Source organism: Lutjanus erythropterus, chromosome 14, assembly GCF_056507025.1.
Source record: "Lutjanus erythropterus isolate fLutEry1 chromosome 14, fLutEry1.hap2, whole genome shotgun sequence".
NCBI lineage: Eukaryota > Metazoa > Chordata > Actinopteri > Lutjaniformes > Lutjanidae > Lutjanus > Lutjanus erythropterus.
This window is the reverse complement of record NC_139330.1, coordinates 12586885-12605877: the sequence shown is the minus strand read 5'-3', so window position 1 is coordinate 12605877 and position 18993 is coordinate 12586885. Positions and strand designations below refer to the sequence as shown.

Sequence of the window (18993 nt, the reverse complement as noted above, 5' to 3'; positions counted from 1 at the left end):
AGCAGCAGGAGGATGTGTACAGATGTGTGCAAGATTGACTCAAATAAAAGCAAAACAAAAAAAACATACAAGTGCCTGTGTTTATTGTATTGTGGGAACTGTCAGTCAGCGGTGCAAGAGATACTCAATCATTTACTTAAGTAGATAATTAATTAATAGCACAGTGTTGAAGCACTTTTCTACAGTCATGCATGCAAAATCTTACCTAAGTAAATGTACAAAAGTATTAGCATCAAAATGAACTGAATGTACTAAAAGTGGTCATTATAATGACCCATTTCAGAATAATATATAGTATATTATTGGTTTATCATTATTGATGCTTCTGATGATGCATAGGTCGCCTTAAAGATGGAGCTATTTTTAAACACTTTATATACCTCTGGGTAGTTTGGGAATTTTCACCCAGGATTAATAATTCTTATGTTAACTGATAATAAAATGCATGATCCAAATCTAAAGGTATTAAATTAATGTAGTGGCGTATGGAGTAGCAGTATAAAGCAGAAAATGCAAATACTGAAGTTAAACACAAGCACTTTAAACGTGTACTCATGTACAGTCATTGAGTAAATGTACTTAGTTACTCTCCACCACTGACTGTCACCCAATGTAATGAGTGCATGTGTTTAATAAAGATAATTTGAATAGACAATAGCAGCTCCATTTAATTGCTGATTTGGTCCTTTAAGATAAATAGAAAATTCTTGGGTTCTACTGTTACTTGACCTGCAGTTCTGACTTTGGCCTCTAGGCAAAAAAATCCTCCCATTGTCGGAAGCTTCCTGAAAACGCCTCATTTCGGAGTGATCCATCTTCTCAGTAGACGATCTTCGTGCTCTTACTTATCAGCGTGGAAACTTCAAAATCTATTCGTCCAACTGTAACCTGAGGGTCCTCCCCCTCCTCCAATATACAGTCTGAGAGCTGCATCCAGGCTGAAACTTCTCACTATCGACCACGGCACATGTCCCAGACAGCAGGGACCGATCTTTAAACTCACTAACAGCCAGTCTCGTCTCTTGATATAAACCTTTAACGTGATGCCTCTCCGGGTGGTGGTGCAGGGTCCAAGCCCCTGGGGGTTCAGGCTGGTGGGGGGAAAGGACTTCGACCAGCCACTGACTATTTCACGGGTAAGTTTTACTGTTAGCTGCTGGTTTAAGTCAGTGTAACCACACCTGCACCGACGAATACTTTCACCTATTGTTCTCTGGGCGACTTTCCCGCGAACTATTTTTATAACTCACCGATATAAAACCTACAGGTGGTTAATGTTAGCTAGTGTTAGCAGAAGGCTAACGTTAGTTCACAGATTAGACATCGGTCTGATTCTGTTAGCTTAACGTTAGCCTTCAGTTCACTGTCGGTATGTTGCTCATGTGGGATTTTCTTAAACTTTCAGCTAAGTTACAGGAAATAATATCGTGATGTCCAGTGTTTTACTTCGAGCCTTTTCTATAGCTGGATAAAAAAATACACAATATTATGATTACTTGTGTTATTTCAGATGTTTTATTGGTGGTGAATTATCTTTCTTCTTCTTCTTCTTCTTCTTCTTCTTCTTCTTCTTTAATGTAAATATGAACTTTAGTGTGCAGGTTAAACAGAATTGCCAATATACCAATATTTCACCATGTCTGTCTCACATACTTTGGCTGTCGTATTTATCTTAATTAAACACAAATGGTAAAAAGTCTGAAATCAAAGTTGACTGTCAGTTAAAAAAATGTAAATGCAAGTTAGGGCTGCAGTATATATACAGAATGAAATATCACAATATCTTTGACCAAATACTAAGATGTTGATATTTAGCAATATTGTGAACATGTTGTAAGGAGGTCTATGGTTGCTGTCACAAAATATTAATGCAATCAGGTTTTTGATAAATAATCATCAATAATGTTGATATAATGACCAAGTGGGTAAAGGCAAATAATAGAACAGTCTGGTCCGTTCAGAAAATAAAATAATTTTACTGTAACTCAGCCTTTAAAATCAGGTAAAGACAACATTTAAGACGTATCACAGTATAACAATAGTCAAAATCTAAAACAGTATCTTTTCTCATGTTGTGGTACAGATATAATATTGATATATTGCCCACCTTTAGTTACAGATATGTGAGAATTATATAGCATTGACTGTATTTAGAAATATATGTTAGTTGATTAATCATTGGAAAGAAAATTAGTTGCCAACCATTGTGATAATGGTTTAATCATTTCATATCAAACATTTGCTGGTTCCAACTTTTTAAATGTGAGGACCTGCTGCTTTTCTTTGTCATTTATTATAGCAAATGAAGTGTATTGAGTTTTGGACTGTTGGTTAGGCAGTTTATGCGATTTAAAAATGTCCCTTTGGGCTCTAGGAAGTTGTGTTGAGCACTTTTCACAATTTTTTGACATTTCATGGACTAAACGATTAATTGCTAATGAAAATAATTGTTAGTTGCAGTCCTATTACAGTCTATCATACCAATACATTCATATTGAAAGCATAATATGGAGAACAAAAAAAAATCTTTATTTAAGCAGCCCTAAGTGTCCATGAACACCCAGACCTCTTTTCAACCAAGCTGTCAGCCTTCTGTAGCCCATTCTGTTACTTTACAACAGCATGGTGTCCATAAATGCAAAGCTTTATACAGTTTGACTCTTTTGTGACAATAATGAATCACAATATGACTCTCCACAGTGTGTACTTTGCCTGAATGGAGGCTGCCGTTCCTGTTGTAAATGTTGCTAACAGTGGTCAGTCAGCTCCACCCATGGAAAAGTGATTAGGAATTCCTGGACTGTGCCAGAGTCTGTCTCTCTCTCTCTCTCTCTCTCAGCATCGAGCCTTTATCTTCGATAGAGTGTCTGCCCTCGAGGCAGCTCTGACTGAAAACACCTCTCTGCATGTGGCTTTGCCTGAGTGTACTGTAAACAATGAAATGTGTGTAAAGGTCCTTGAAGGTCACAATTAAACAATACTGCAGGCGAATGAAGCTCTGATTAGAAAAGACACTTTCAGACAATTAAAAGATTATATCTGACTCTAGTTGTCTTTGATGATTCTAACTATTGTATTCTCAAGTGTTTTTTTAAAGGCTGTTTCGGAAAGATTTAGAAAAAATTAGAATTTACTTTTTTTATGTAAAAAGTACAGCTCACTCACTCAATCAATTACGTCTCCTGTGTTGTAGGTCACCCCAGGGAGTAAAGCTGCCCAGGCCAACCTGTTAATTGGAGACATGATCATGGCGATCGACGGAGAATCGACAGAGAACATGACTCACTTGGAAGCGCAGAACAAAATCAAGGGGTGCATAGATGAGATGGTGCTCTCCATAGACAGGTAGGTAGGTTGTAGCAACATGTGCCAGTCTGATCTGCATAGCCGCGGGCCTGAAAAACACTGAGTAATATGAGACAGCTCAGCCTCGATCCAGGTGTTCGGGGAATGACGTTGTGTTTATTCATGTCTGTTAAAGAGCAAGTGTGTCTTTTTGTTTCACTGAAATCTTCAGTTTTGTAAGTGCATGTAGGTTAAGCTGTGTTGTAATTCCGTGTCACGTCAGCATGTTACATCATAACTCTGGTAGCGGATGATTTCATGCATCGGGTGTTGAAAGCGACTCAGCAGGCAGGTTGAAGCAAATATGTTTGTTCAAATTAAGAGGGAATGTGTTGAACATTGGGTGGGGTAAACTGTTGAGGACACCAAGCCAAAGAACATACCTGCAAGGGATCTGTTGCATTTAAGGACCCGGGTATAATGTCATGTTCATGTGCTGTTACACAGGAAAACAGGCCCAGAAACAGGAAAAACAAACTTGACTCATGTTATATTTAAAGGAACAGGTCTAATATGTTTACTATTTTTGAGGTATTTATATCATTCTGTTGCTTTCTTGTAGCGCTTCCTGTGCGCAGAAAATTTTGGTCAGTATGTATTTTTCACTGTCAAAACGCTTCCCAAGCTCTTCTATAAACATTTTTCCATGTGACCTAATGTAGATTTCTTAATGAAACCCAGCACCCAACATGTAAACAGTAGCTTAAGGGAGGGTAGGTGAAGGAATCAGCGCTGTTACCTACGTCACCACTTTTTGCTCACGGCTGAGTGGGTCTTTCTATTTGAAAAGCCCTGAAAAGGACGCAGTTGGAGTCCTTTAAAGCCAACTTCTGTAGGCTTACTTTGTGTTTTTGGCTTTTTTAAACAATATTTAAGAAAGTTTCTTGTCCGTCCTCTGTTCGGCAGGTCAGAAATTAAGATGTGGTCGCCGCTTTCATCTGAGGAAGGGAAGACGCATCCATACAAGATGAATCTTGCATCAGAGCCAAAGGTGCGTATCTACTGCTTCAACATCAAGCTGGATGTGGCACTTGAGCCTCAGAAATGACTCCCTCTGCCCTCTTGTTTCGCTTAAAATCGGGAAATCCCATTCACAGGTAGCCATATAGTTTCTGGAAGCCTGCACGTTCCTTTCCCACTGTGCTCACAAAGACTTGTGGGGTTTTTTTTCCTTGACCCTGCCAACGATGAAGTCATTGTTTACTTCCCAACAGGACGTTTCCTAGGAGACGGTAGTTTATCAGCCAAGCTCTGACGCAAGCCTCAGTTCCTGCCCGCTGAGTGGAAAGTTGAGGCCAAAGTGTGAATTCATGTAGGAAATGGTGTGATGTGTCTCAGGCTCTGTGTGTTTCACAGATGTTGTGCATTTTTCTCACACACACAGTAACACGTGTCACAAGCGCTTGTCTGGAGTCTGTCACTTTGATGCCTCCTCACTGTTTTAAACCGTTGCTTCTGTAGTTTTTAGGCCATTATAGCTTTGGTCAGTGTCACTTTCTTTGTGTAAGTGTACTTGTCTGCAGCGACTCTGGGGTATTCTGCAATTTAAATGTCGGATGCTTGAAGCATGAGCTATTTTTGGAGGCATTTCCGTGTTTCCACTGTAAAGCATGAGCTCGATTTAGTGGTATTTATGTGCCCACTCTGATGGCATGCCAGAGTCATGACGTATTTGTCTTTAGAGAAATCGTTAGCTATAATTAAGGCATAATCCATAGTCATATATTATCCAATTATCCATTATACAATTATGTGCGACTTTGAAGCAGCAGTTAAAGAAGCAGAAAAGACTGATTTGACGTTTTCAGTTGAACAATGTTTCTGAGTCTCAGTTTTTAAAGTTAGTATTGAATTCATTGTCAGACACTCGAGGTTAGGTGCTCTCAAATGTTGAGTAATACTTATAACTTGCATGATATCAGCTGCATGTTTGTACATGTGCAAGTTCCTAAGAAATTTCAAAATAAAAGGTCAAAAGTTGTGACAAGCATTGCATCAAGTTTGCTCTACGAGTGTTGCATGTTTCAGTGATATCTGATACCTGCACTCTCCACTCTCTGCTGGGTTACACACGAAAATCTTTAACAAGACAATTTTACTTTTTTAAATTTTTACAGGAGGTGAAACACATCGGATCCTCCCACAACAGGAGTGCTCTGCCCTTCACTGGTTTTGGCTCCAAAGTGGTGACAAACCAGTACAACAGCCCGTCTGGTCTCTACTCGTCACAGAACATCAAGGAGTTCAACTCAGCCGTGGACGAAGTTAAAACCATGGCTACAGCTAATGAGCCCGGCAGCAAGTAAGATACGCCTGAAATTACATCGCTTTCGTCACGTCCTAGTCGAGACTGAATCCCATAGGGGGTGAAGATTAAGTCAAAACAGACCCCAAAGTAAATGTAGTCCCAGTACTGATGAGCTTAACTACAGTGTAAACGCATTGTTTGAGTTTTATCAGGGTCAGTCAGTGTGGAACTTTGATAGCTCTGTAGGCTGTGGTGGGATTACAGAGAAGCTGATGAGTGACATGTAGCTTCACAAAGGCTGTCCAGACAATGTCCTTTTGTAGTTGTGGTCTGTGGGCTTGTGGCCTCATCACTCAGCGTAGACCAAACTTGACATAATGATTTGTGATGGATATTTTTTGGGACTGTTCCCAACTGAGCTGAGAATTTTATCACTTGAATCAGATTTGACTGTTCAGTACAAAAATTAGGTTTCATTTGATTTTCTTTTCTATTTTCTCTCTCTTTTTTTTCAGTTCAGCGCCACATATATCCTAATTTTTTTCATCTACCTCACATTCTGGTTCCTTTCTTCATCATCAGTGATATGAAAACATCAGATTTGTCAGACACTAAAAATGCGCGTCCTGCTGATGGACATATAATATGACCTAGACAGGGCGTTGCCACAAATTTTTCCCAGTTGCAGTATCCTAGTGGGAATTTCAGCCCATAATTCCCCACCAGCCCAAAAGCATTTTCATCCATTAGCCACCATTATAAAAAGAGAAACTGTTGACAGGACACCTCGAGTTGCAAACGAAGTCAGTTATGACACTTTCTATGATGAATTTTGATCCATCAAGGTTTTATATTTGCACTTTAAGAATCTGTGATGTCATCACAGTGCAAAGTCTGTGGGCCAAGCGGGAACTCGCAGGCCAGGGGCACCTCTGTGCATATTCACCAGGGTGTATAACCAGGAGGTAAACCTGGAAGCTATAGAACATTTTTGGCTTATGTGCCAGGTGAGCAGCTCTCACTGGACTGAATGGATGCCATCTTTGCATACGCTATCTAGTTAATTATAAATCATCTCTGGCCCTGCTGCTCATGCTGCAGGTATAAAATCCCATCGCACTGTGGAGCTTCTCCCCTGCTGGGCTGCTGACAGCGCTGTCAGCTGCCGTCATGCTGTGGTCTATTTCTTTCACTCTCCTTTGCTCCCATCACAGGTAGTTTGGTGGTGATTTAGTGACTTGTAAAGTTTACAGCCTGTCATGCTGCATTGTTCTGTGTCCAGTGACGCAGCTAAAAAACAAGAGCTGAAACTTGTTTACCAACTACTCGTTTCTCCTCCTCTCATCATGTTCCACCACAGTGCATACTGTCACAACAATTTTTTTAGGTGGTGCTGCAGCTAATATAAAAATATATTCATGATTCCCCTTATTTATAATCCCTCGCTAAAATGTTTTCTCTGTGTTTTTGTAAGCTTTTGTTTTATCCTGCTATTGACATGCACTCAGACTGACAAAACAACTGCTCAACTTGAATAATCTCAGCTTATTTATTGGTCTCTGATGATTCAATATATCAACTTTCAGGGGGCAGCCTGAGATAATTTGAGCTCAATTAATGTTTTCACTGCATGAACATATTGATAGTAGCATAATTATCAGTATCCATGATGAAGAAAATCATATGCTTGTACTTCCATTATAATGTGTCAGTTGGGTAATACAGCAGGGTCAACAGTTTCTTTATAAACATGTATGTTCCTGTAATATAAAATTATATGTGTGAGGATTTTGTCAGTGAGACAATACAGACACAGACATAAAACTTGTAATGACTCAGTGATTCATATCACTGTTGATGTGTACTGTATATTCTCTGTTTGTGCTTTGCTTCTCCTCTGTTTTGTAAAATCCATACATCATCATGTTTAAATGAGAAAGAGCAGGTCAAAGATTAATGGCATGCTTGACTGCTTACATGCTTTAGCTTAACGTTTCGTGGAGCACACTTGTTATCACTGTGTGTTACTTGTGTTTCACAGACCATTGGGTTGAAACAAAGTGGATTGATTATCTATCGTAACCCAGCATTTGTAGTACTTTTTATCTTTTAGCTGTTTCACTGTACAAACTCCTGAGGTAAGAAAATCAATTCAGAAAGCAATATTTTAAATCAATCTTAAACAAATGAACCGCATTGCATCTAAGAATCAATTATTGATTGACAACACTCTGGCTGTGGTAGAAATCACATACTATGCATTACATATCCACTGTGTGTACCATCATTTGACAAGCTTTTGTATAATTAAACAGTAGTTTGTTTTATTTTTTTTCTGACACAATGCTCAGCATGTATGGCGTCACTTCCTGAGAGCCTCCTTGCCAGATGGAGACACGTAGTCATGGTAACCCGTTCCAACAATGAAGTAATTTAAAAAATATTCCGCCTAGCAAAGTGAAACCGTACTGACATTTAAAGTGAAGTGTTACTGACATTACACCAGAGCTTCCTTGATCACTGTTATTTTTGTTGTAGTCCCTACTGTGATACATTGTGGTATATTTATGCTATTGTAGTGTCCAGTGCTTTTCCCCAGAAACAGTATGCATTTTATGTGCTGTTGGTTTCAGACTAAGGTTTTGGATGTATTAAAACAACTTGCATATTGTTTTTAGCATCCTAATTAGCGTGCTAGTGTGGAATTTCCCTGTTAAGTCATTGGTTGGTTTGCCTCTAACCTCTGGAACGAGTTGATTCCTTGTGGAGTTTTGATTAGTTTGCTCAGCAAGAATTAAGCTCGCAGGGTTTGGGCCATTTCCCAGAAGGCTGGGTCATATATGTCTCACCATTAATATGGATATGATATGCAGTGGTACTCACTCAACTGTAGTCAAATAATAAAAATGCATAACCTAATGCAACACTTAAGAGCAGGAAAAGTTGATGATGTACAGTATATTAACCTAAAAGAGAAGTCCAAGTGAAAATGTACAAGACACACAGACAAGCAAAAAGATTTTTGCAGCTACACTCTTAATGCATCAACATCAGCAATAAAGAGGAGACGAGGTGTCTGCTGTTTGTCTCCAGAGAATGTTTTGACATTTTTGTATCCTGTGACTCTTGCAGACATATTGAAATGTACACACTTGTTTTTTTAGAGCTCCATCAGATCCATCGCAGACAGGCAAGAGGCCGGCTGTAGCAGCAGACTCAGAGGTTTACAAGATGCTGCAGGAGAACCAAGAGTCCGATGAGCCTCCTCGACAGTCGGCTTCTTTCAAAGTGCTTCAGGAGATTCTGGAGACAGGTACGAGTCTGGGTTATTACTCACAGCTTCCTCAAAGGGTGATCAAGGATTTTTCTTTTAGAATATACAGCTTTGGGCACACAAGTATCTTTATTTTTAATTAGATAATTAGATTGTTTCTTTGTGTGTGTGTGTGTGTGTGTGTGTGTGTGTGTGTGTGTGTGTGTGTGTGTGTGTGTGTGTGTGTGTGTGTGTGTGATGTTTGCAGGTGACTCTGATAGACCATCAGGGTTCAGGAGTGTGAAAGCACCTTCAACAAAGATTGGATCGTCCGTGGGGAACGCAGACAAGTTACCCACCTGTGACAAATGTGGATCCGGGATTGTGTAAGCGTTTTATGATTCCTTCTAACTGTTTCACAGATGGCATGTTCATTTTGCTGCACTGAGGAAGTTTACGAGAACGGTTTATGACTTCATCTGAATCCAAACCTCAAATATCAGCCCAGATCTGTGCACAGTTCTTCCCTCAGGAGACTTAGTGTAACCTACTGTTTATCTCGCTTGGTGTTTTCACACTTGGATAATTTCACACTGACAAAATGTTGTGATGCAACACAAAGAGCCCCAGAGTGTTGATGTTTATGTTTGGAGTTTGACTCCACCTTGTGGCTGATTTTAGTTAAGACCGCAGGACAAACATGTCAGCTCTTTTGAAGTTCTGCTGCTGCTGATGCATTGACGATTACTTATATAAGTGGATTTCCCTGAAAACATATTTTTATACATTCTTTGGACTTGATGGTTCTGGATTCAGTATCCCTTCAAATCTGTGTAGTTACTTGTGACAGATGTTTTTCATCAGGCTGCGTAATTAAGGCTTTTGCTCAAGTGAAGTCCACTTAAGAACCAATTACTGATGAGGGGATAATTAGTGCCCAGACACTTTCAATAACCCTTTTTGATTATAGGGTTATTCTCAGAGTTTATCTTGTGAAATACTGTACGATAGAGTGCTGCAAGAATGAGTCCTAAAACCTAGAAATGAGCTGGAATTTTTCCACCTCCAGTTCCCTTATCTCAGTTTTATCTAGATGCCTGAAACAAGATCTGTGGTCAACACAAGCTTGGGAGCTCTTCATGTCTTCTTCTACGACACTAGGGCTGCAACTAACAATTATTTTCATTATCGATTGAGTGTGTCCCAGTCCTGGTCCTCAGGACCTACTGCCCTGCACGCTTTAGATGTTCCCCTGCTCCAACACGCCTGATTCAAATCAAACAACTAATTGATTCAGTGAAAAAACAGATTAACCATCAATAAAAATGTGTTGATCACGTTTTTGATGTGATGTTTGTTTCTTCAGGGGGATGGTGGTGAAGCTGAGGGACAAGTTCCGTCACCCTGAGTGCTACACCTGCACAGACTGCGACGTCAACCTAAAACAGAAGGGACATTTCTTTGTGGAGGACCAGATTTATTGTGAAAAGCACGCACGCGAGCGAGCGACTCCGCCTGAGGGCTACGACGTGGTCACCGTCTTCCCCAAGTAGAGCGCTCACTGGGCTCAGCCTCCCTCAGACTGCACGCCAGGATAGGACACCATGACATCATAATCCAAGACATCGCAACATTTAGCTCATGCTCCTCCTACGACTGTAAAATGGTCTTCTATTTTATTTCCCTGAAAGTGTCGATTTGCACATTAACTTTGGCATCTATGAAAGGAAAATTGATGAATACTGTTGAGATGATGACATCCCCAAGAAACAGTTTTCCATTTGAATGACAGCCACTGTGTTTTTGTAATATTTGTCTCTATAAATGTAAATGTTCATTATTAAGAATTATGGAAACAATGGAAAGACAGACTACTTTTCACCCCAAGAGGCACGTTTTCTACATTTTTATTAAATAAATAGATCTACTTTTTATGCAGCAAAAAACAGCGCAAAAACAAATTTGAATATCATTACCAAATAAATATTTTAGCTTAAACAAATGGTCTCGTCTTCCTGAATCATTGATTGTGCTTCATGCTCTTTGTTGGTGCAAATGTTGAGTGCAACATGGTCACAAAATCACTTTAAAACAAAACAAAATGCCTTAAATGACAGTAATAGATTACTTTGGAGAGTTTTTCATCATTTAAACAACAATTTTGAACAGATTCTCTTTTGTGAACTCTGTTTAAGTGCTTTGAAAAAACACATTCACACTAAAGATATAAAATACTACTGACACTAATCTGTTTCTGGACAAATAGGATTGAACCTGCTCTGACATCACTGATGACTGTGCAACACGCCTCTTATGTTTTCAGCCTTGTAGCAGCCAATAATCATGTAATAACAACTGTTAACTAGAAAAGCAATTTCTGAAGAAATTGCGGGTGTGAATGCTTCAAGCTGAAGCCAAACTGCAATGCTGCCTTGAATACAAGAAAGTTTTGAATCATTTGAATGTTTGAATGTATGTAGAAAGGCTGACGCCACAATGAATAGCTGCCTGAATGATATAAGACGGTTTGAATTATGTGAAATGTTTGAATGTTTGAAGAAAGGCTCATGCCACACTGAATAGCTGGCATGAAAATACAATAATGTTAGAATTATGTAGAAAATTTGAATGTTTGTTAGAAAGCTGAAAGAACTAAATCTGAAGAAAGAAGGGTAACAATTTTACATGAAGCAACTGAAACTTTGAATTTATTGACAGTTAAAAAAGACTGCAGTCTAAAATGTCCAAGGGGGACACAGAAAGACACAGACAGACAGAGAGACACAGACAGACATGCAGAGCAACAGAGAGAGACAGACAGACAGACTTTTTAAACTGATAATTTCAAACACCTTGACCTGCTTCAGGTGTAATTGTCTCTCTATGAGGTTTTAACTGCAAAGAACTCAGGCTGGCGAAATTGACCAATCGCTTGTGTGTTACAGAACGTTCAAATTTGAATACTGAGAGGACCTAACCGCTGTTGGTTAAATCAGCCAATCGCCTGTGAGCAACAGCACATTCAATTCTAGGCAGACAGAGATAGAGAGACAGAGATAGACAAACAGTCTTTTAAAACTGTTAGTCATTTCAAACCTGGAACTGCTTCAGGTGCAATTGTCTCTGCATGAGGTTTTCACTCAGGTCCTCACAGTATTCAAATTTGAATGTTCTGTAACACACAGGCGATTGGTCAATTTCAGCCTAACTGCTGTTTGTTAAATCAGCCAATCGCCTGCAAGCAACAGCACATTCAATTCTAGAGAGACAGAGAGACAGACGGGTATGGAGAGTGGCAGACAGAGATAGATAAACAGTCTTTCTAAACTGCTAGTCATTTCAAACCTTGAGCTGCTTCAGGTGTAATTGTCTCTGCATGAGGTTTTAAGAACTCAGATCCTCTCAGTATTCAAATTTGAATGTTCTGTAACACACAGGTGATTGGTCAATTTCAGCCTAACGGCTGTAGTTAAATCAGCCAATCGCCTGCAAGCAACAGCACATTCAATTTCAAATACTGCAAACAAAGGCAAAAATTGAGAAAACGTACCATTCAAATTCCAGCTGTTTAACAAACAACCGTAATTGCTAGAGCTAAAAACCACATACGGTGAGCGAGAGGACGAGATGCCGAACGCGAAGGTGCAAATTTTATTTCTGTGGTGTGAAAAATGAGGCCAGTAGGGCGATGGAAAAAACAGGGATCATCTGCTTTCTTCCAGAAATGTTTGCTCTAGCTTAACATGGGAGAGAATGGGGCGACCGGTTCAACTTGTTGCCCTTTCGGACCCCGCTCAGCCCAAACCGTTTGTCCATTGACTTCGGCGGCTTTTCCTACAAAATCCTGTAAAATTTGTGTATGTAGAGCAAACGGTGTGGCCGTAGCGGCGAGTTTAAGAGAAAATTTCTGGATGATTTTGTACCCCCTCTCCACTCTAGCGATGACATCACCCACTCTAGCTTTAACGACCGCACGCAATACACACCCATTATAAAGTCTGAGAAGAGATGAAAATTTCATGTTTTTTAAACTGCTGCTGTGGAAAAACTAAAAGAGATATCGAAAATCAGAATGAGTGACCGAAAGTCCACGTGATTGTAAGCGTTTGAGAGTTGGAATGGAGTTTCTACGTGAATGTATGAATCCATGGCGACAGGGTGAAGTCGAGCGAGTTTGAAGGATTTTCTCATTGACTTCCATTATAACCAAATTTCAGAAAACGGTGAATAATTTTTAAAGTTTGAATGGGATTAAGAAGTTGAAACAAATATAAAAAGTCAGCGAAATGTTGAATATTTTCCAGTTTGAATGGAGTTTCTAGCTCAAAGTATGAGTCGGTAGTCAACGTTTGAAAAAAGGTGAAATTTTGAGATTTCTGAAGAAAACCTGCAGAGAGCAGTGCAGCAGCAGCAGCACGTGGACATCAGATGGACGTGATGAAGAGTCAATAGTGCCAAGTGTTTTTGAGCTCATTCTCACCACAGAATGACTTGAAATAAAAGGTGACAGGGATAACACTGGGTGTATGTCTGGATGAAATCCTGTAGTTCATCTCATGAGCTGGTGTGTAACAGTCAGCTGAGGTCACATGACCAGATTCTGCAGGCGATGCTGAGTCCCACTCCGCGGATGAAACACTTGTTGGGCTGCTCAGGTCAGACGCAGCCTGCAGTTCCTGGTCGGACATGCGCAGAGTCTCTGTCAGAGCCCAGATGTAGTTGTGGGCGAAGCGCAGAGTTTCGATCTTGGTGAGTTTGGTGTCATCAGGCAGCGCCGGCAGGATGCTCCTCAGCGCGTCCAGAGCCGAGTTCAGGTTGTGCATCCGATGGCGCTCTCTGTCGTTCGCCTTCATCCTGCGCCTTCCTCTCTGCCCGGACTTCTCACATCTGGTTTTCTGTTTCAGATTTTTCATTGAGGAGGCGTCACCTGCGATAACACTCAGCGGTGCTCGAGGCGACACTTCACCTGAGCCACTGCTTTCATTCACGGGGTGGCGAAGAGAAAACCTGCCGAGGGTCACTGCCTCTCTGGATGTGCGCAGGTCACTGGGGGCGCAGCGGGCTTTAGGAGACATCCTGTGCAAATTTAAGTTCAGTTTAATCAGAAACACTACAGTAAAGAAACATTTACTAATATTCCCTAAGAGTTTGCATTAATAAAATCATGGATAATGTCTTAGAGAATAATTTAATCAAGTTTTGCTTCTAAAAATCTTTCTTTTTTAACGTTTAGTGTCTAAAGATCATATCTTCCCAGGTTTTCCAGCCTTTAACATATTTTTCAGTCTACCACTGTAATGAAATGATTGCACCTATCTCTAGTGCAGTTTTTTTAAATGTTTTAAGTGATAAAAGGAGGCAAAATAAGCCTGTAACTGCAACTAGCAAGAAAATACACACTGTGAAAAGGTTGAGAAAACTCATTCTTTCAAAGCCTAATCTTGTGGTGAGATAGTTTACTTTCCTTCTTTAGTTTAATTTGAATCTTTGAGTTTCAAAAACCCCCAAAAATCTGTATTTCAAAAAATGTCCACAGTGAGCTGTGAACCTGGTTTGTCATTGTTACGATGTTTTCAATTTAACTGGTTGCAGTTTAAAATGTTACATTATTATCCATCATTCACTTTCACTTTAATTAATTAAATCAACAGTTTTTGAAATTTGTTATTATATATATATATATATATATATATATATATATATATATACTAATATATTATTTATATATATATATATATATATATATATATATATATATATATATATATATATATATATATATATAATAACAATATAATACAATATAATATATATATATTATGTTTCTAAAACTAAAAAATAAAAGTAAATAATCTCAACAGAAGATTGGGAAACTTTTTAAAGTTTCTTTCAAAATTTAGGATTTTGAGTTTGATTCAAAACTCTAAAATTTATTGAAGACGGTTGTGAGTTTTTTCAGTTTTTTTTTAAACACTGTATCTGTAAAAGATCAAATAACATAAAAACCTGAGATAGACAGACATAGGATAATATATATTTGCACTTACTTGACAGGTGATGCTCGGATGTAGAGACAGTGAGTCGTCTTGTTAATCCTCTCTTGGTGCAGGAGGCAGCAGACTCTATATGTGCAGCTGACAGTGAGGGATGGATGCGCATCTCTGTGATTTTATATGGCCTTTATCTTATCTTTTTGCGCGGTGGGCGCCTGAATCAACAGCGCCTGTCAAGTGGCCAATCAGCTTCCAGACAGCGCATCCGTCACCCTCTCCCCCCTCTCTCTCATCCTGCACAGTGCTGTATCTCTTTGTGTATTCTTTGTCACTTTCATTCACATACGTGAATGCGGTAAAGGACCATGTAACGATGTTAACAATAACCAAATTTTGTAGTCTGAAGTGAGATCAAACCTGTTAGAGCGAATATCAATCATCAATACCCCAAAGTCTGCCCGGAAGCAATATTTTAATTCAGGAGCACAGCTGGTTCTGACTTGCTTATTGTAACTGTTCACACTCTGTTCATTATATATTTATAACTTCTTGTTAGTTATGCAGCCAGTTCTCCCAGTCACTTATCCAACTGGTAGAAACTGTTGTTAGAAACATTTTGGGAGCTTTTATTATGGGCTTTAGTGAGGACTAGTGCATAATGTGGACATTATCTCTCAAAACCTACGGTGCACTGTATTTTTGGCATTCAAATTTTAGCCAGAGCGCAGGAGCTGGATTGCTCCAGACGTGCAATAAATAAACCCAAATAAATATTTCCTATTACGCATAGAAATTCGTCGTCTACAACCAAACACTACAAGGATGATCTGGTACACGAATGTAAATGATGTGTAAAGATGAAGTGTTCAGCTCGTTTGAAAGATCTCAGGGACAGTCAGTACTTAGTTGTTGATTTTTTGTTATCAGTAATGTTAGTAAAGAGATGCTGGAAAGCGCTTTAAATTTGGCTGGTTGTCATATTGTTTGTGCGCAAAGGCCATGGAACCATAAACCTCGAACATATCACGGTGGTTCTTTCCAGAAAGTTCTTTTTTGCAGCAAGAGGTGTGAGTTTGCTTTTGCAAATGTTCTCAAATCTCTATCATAAAGAGTACTCGTAATGGCACATTTTACGCACTGAAAATATTGGCACATGCAGTGCAGGATACATGGTGTTCATGATAACTTGGCAAACTGGCTTCGAAAGTCACATTCAGGTGCACCGCAGTGTTGTAAACTGAGGTGGAAACAAAAGCTTCTTCGCGATTATTTTCAAATAAATTCTTTATTATCAAATATGCATTTGCGTATTTTTGATTGTGCGCATATCACATGACCTGGCATAGTATGGTTGGTATTAAAGAAGTTTAAGCTGCTGAAAGTTGGCCTGTACTTGGTTGTTGCTTAATGTTGTTTTAAAGTGTAACTTCTCTCTCTATTAGCTCAGAAAAGTTGATAAATATCAAAGAAAATATAATTTTTAATGGCACAAATATTTGGACAAACATTTGCTAAATGCGTTAGAGCGCAGAGCTCCGGTATTGGACGAGGACAATTACGCATGGGGCCACCAAACAAAGAGTAGCTCAGACGGTGAAACCTTTTGTGTGAACTGATAGTACACAGGTTCTTGTTGTGTGCCACAACAATAAAAGCTCAGTTTCTCCTGTAATGTGAGCCTATATGTGTGCGCTATGACATCTCCAAAAACATGTCCACTGTGGCCACAACTCAGTGGCGCATTAAGTTTTTATAATCTAACTTTACTTTTAGGGAGTTAAAGATTAGTAAAACATGTCAACAGTATGCAGACACGTGTCAGCGGTGGTGAGGGGGAGAGGGGGCGTGTGCCACAGCTCAAACATGATTTACAATTGCCAACAAAGGATCACAAAAAGCTCTCCTTAACTTTCTGTCTAAATATGTGTTTTGGGAACAATCTGATAACCATATGCTTTCAATAAACTGGACAAATACACTAGTGAGATACGAGATGGTGCCTTGCTGTTATAAAAGGCACGAAAAGTCTAAAGTAAACTGAATATTACCACTTTACAAATAATCATTGATGCCAAATCCATATTGGGATATCACGGACAGGTGTGGGTTTGGAGTTGTCAGTCTCTCTCCTTGATTTTTATCAGTGTGCTGTAGTGTCCTGCTTGTTATGCAAAGTATGGGCAAACATAAGCGCCCAGTTGCTGTGGAAATAGCAGATATCGGAGCAGACTTGGTACGAAAAGTGATTTAACAATATTTAACAATAAACTGAGCAAGCTCCAGAGCAGGTGATACCTGCCCGATGCTCCTGATTAATACTTCCTCAACTACTTCACTTTACAGTCTCTTTTGCTTATTTATTAAACGAAATCTATTTATTATTATTTTAGCAAACAGAGGTACCAGGTGGGGCTTTATTTTCGTCCTCAGCTTTTTGTTTGAAGGACGTTTTGAGGGGGGCAATCAAAGTCCAACAACTCGCTGACCAGATTGTTGTCATCCCAAACTAGCAGCGCAGCCATTCAATGTGCCCCCCTCCTCTTCTTCTCTCTGCCAAAGAGCTGCCGGGAGAGAAAAAAAGAAAAAGGAAACTTCTTCAAGAAAGGAAAAACATCTTAAAAACATTTAATTGCAACCCGGATGCCATATGTACACCTCTTGTGAAACCCCTCAACAATGTGACTGCCTTTTAGAAAGTATGGAGTGCGCCTTTGGAGACGTGTGCGCTTTTGGAGAGGTGCGCGCGTCGTGACCAGAATGACCCCGAACACACTTTAGACAAGAAGTAATTCACTTTTAATGTGCTTTGGAGTTCCCTTTCACAGGCAATGCATTGTACCTCTCACCTCCGCTTTTGAAGACAGTGTACACCAATTATAGAGGAATAGCTGTCCTATGGAGACAGTTAGTCTTTCTGTAATGATTGCAGGTTTTAAGCACCAATAGGGCTGTGGCTGCAAGTCGCCTCCTTTCACCCTCCAAACTAATGCAGCATGTTTTTTTTTTTTTCTCTTTTTCTGATAGCTTGTTTACAATGCGAAACCTCGTGTTCATTAGTGCCTCATTGTGGATAAAAAGAACAAATTTCCACCGATGGATGAAATGCCCAGAAGAAATCCAACAGTAAGTCTGCGCTTATTTATGCAGTTTATAATTTGCTGAAAATTAATACATTAATCTTTCTATTTAAAGTTCATATAACAGAGAGTCTCTGAACAACTATTGCCTCATCTGAAAAAAGAAAGATTTGGTATACATTAGATACCTTTTTTCTTTCTCCTTTGGTGTACTTTGCATCGCCATCAAGTTGGCTAAGTTAAATATGAACAAACATATCTTTAATTGACTAGAGAGGATATTTTGTTGGATCCCTTCATTGCCATTTTTCTCACAGCTCTAGTTCAACATAAATAATAAAATCAACAGGATGATTAATTGTTCGAGGGCGTCAACTCAAGTGTGACAGAAATTGCAAAATACTCCCCAAGCCTTTATAATAAACGTAAATTTATATCTTTGGAAAAACTTTTTAACACTTAAAGTCTTTAATTTTGGCCATTTTTGCAAATGTGCACATGGAGCTCAGTGGTGTTTATGTGAAAACATGATGTAGAAACTATCCAGGGCTGTTCAACCACCGTGGACACTGAGCAGCTCTACAGACACGCCCGTGTAAAGGATAAAAATTAGAGGCATGTCACAGAGTTAAAGTCACCATGAGCATCACAGGCTGAGCTCTCTGAGTTATTGTTATTGTTGCTCCATCCATATTACATCAACAATGATTCTTTGAGTAATATAATAGTTCCTTTGTTCTTCAGTCCAGCTGTAACATTAATATTAAACTTAAACACACTCCCTGTCTACAGGTGTGAATCTGTCTCAACCAAAGACGAGATTTGATTTTATCTGCAGTTTGTATCATGCCTTCATTATGTTGTTGTTGTAGAAATAGCTGCAGTTCCAGTGTTTGGCCGCTCTGAGGCGCTGCTTTCACTCCCAAAAAGAAAACAACATGTCACGTTACAAAAGCAGCACCAAATGGGACGTTCAGGTGATGTCGAACATATGGGAACTATAAGTAGAATAAAGGTGAACGATCCAACACAGCTGTAAACATGAGTGTGCCGCAAAATTATCAGTATTTTCAAAAT

The 18993-nt window shown here is 39.3% G+C and overlaps 2 protein-coding genes across 2 annotated transcripts; one reads left to right on the top strand and one right to left on the bottom strand.

The window, feature by feature from the left end:
- The first annotated feature begins 910 nt into the window (after positions 1–910).
- On the top strand, positions 911–10469 carry pdlim1 (PDZ and LIM domain 1 (elfin)). Its single transcript, XM_084735764.1, has 7 exons — positions 911–1136; positions 3194–3345; positions 4252–4336; positions 5463–5647; positions 8758–8906; positions 9115–9232; positions 10213–10469. The coding sequence occupies exons 1-7, from the start codon at positions 1044–1046 to the stop codon at positions 10397–10399; spliced, it is 969 nt and encodes a 322-aa protein (XP_084591890.1). The 5' UTR covers positions 911–1043; the 3' UTR covers positions 10400–10469.
- Positions 10470–13228: 2759 nt separating this feature from the next.
- neurog3 (neurogenin 3) lies at positions 13229–13921 on the bottom strand. Its single transcript, XM_084736118.1, has one exon. The coding sequence runs from the start codon at positions 13919–13921 to the stop codon at positions 13292–13294; it is 630 nt and encodes a 209-aa protein (XP_084592244.1). The 3' UTR covers positions 13229–13291.
- Between the last annotated feature and the right edge of the window lie 5072 nt (positions 13922–18993).

What these genes read in the sequence shown, in the direction of transcription:
- pdlim1 (XM_084735764.1), top strand. Translation starts at nt 1,044, where the DNA reads ATGCCTCTCCGGGTGGTGGTGCAGGGTCCAAGCCCCTGGGGGTTCAGG. An exon ending in ATCTTGCATCAGAGCCAAAG is followed by an intron (nt 4,337 to 5,462) that starts GTGCGTATCTAC and finishes AAATTTTTACAG; the next exon opens with GAGGTGAAACACATCGGATC. An exon ending in TCAGGAGATTCTGGAGACAG is followed by an intron (nt 8,907 to 9,114) that starts GTACGAGTCTGG and finishes TGATGTTTGCAG; the next exon opens with GTGACTCTGATAGACCATCA.
- neurog3 (XM_084736118.1), bottom strand. Translation starts at nt 13,921, where the DNA reads ATGTCTCCTAAAGCCCGCTGCGCCCCCAGTGACCTGCGCACATCCAGA.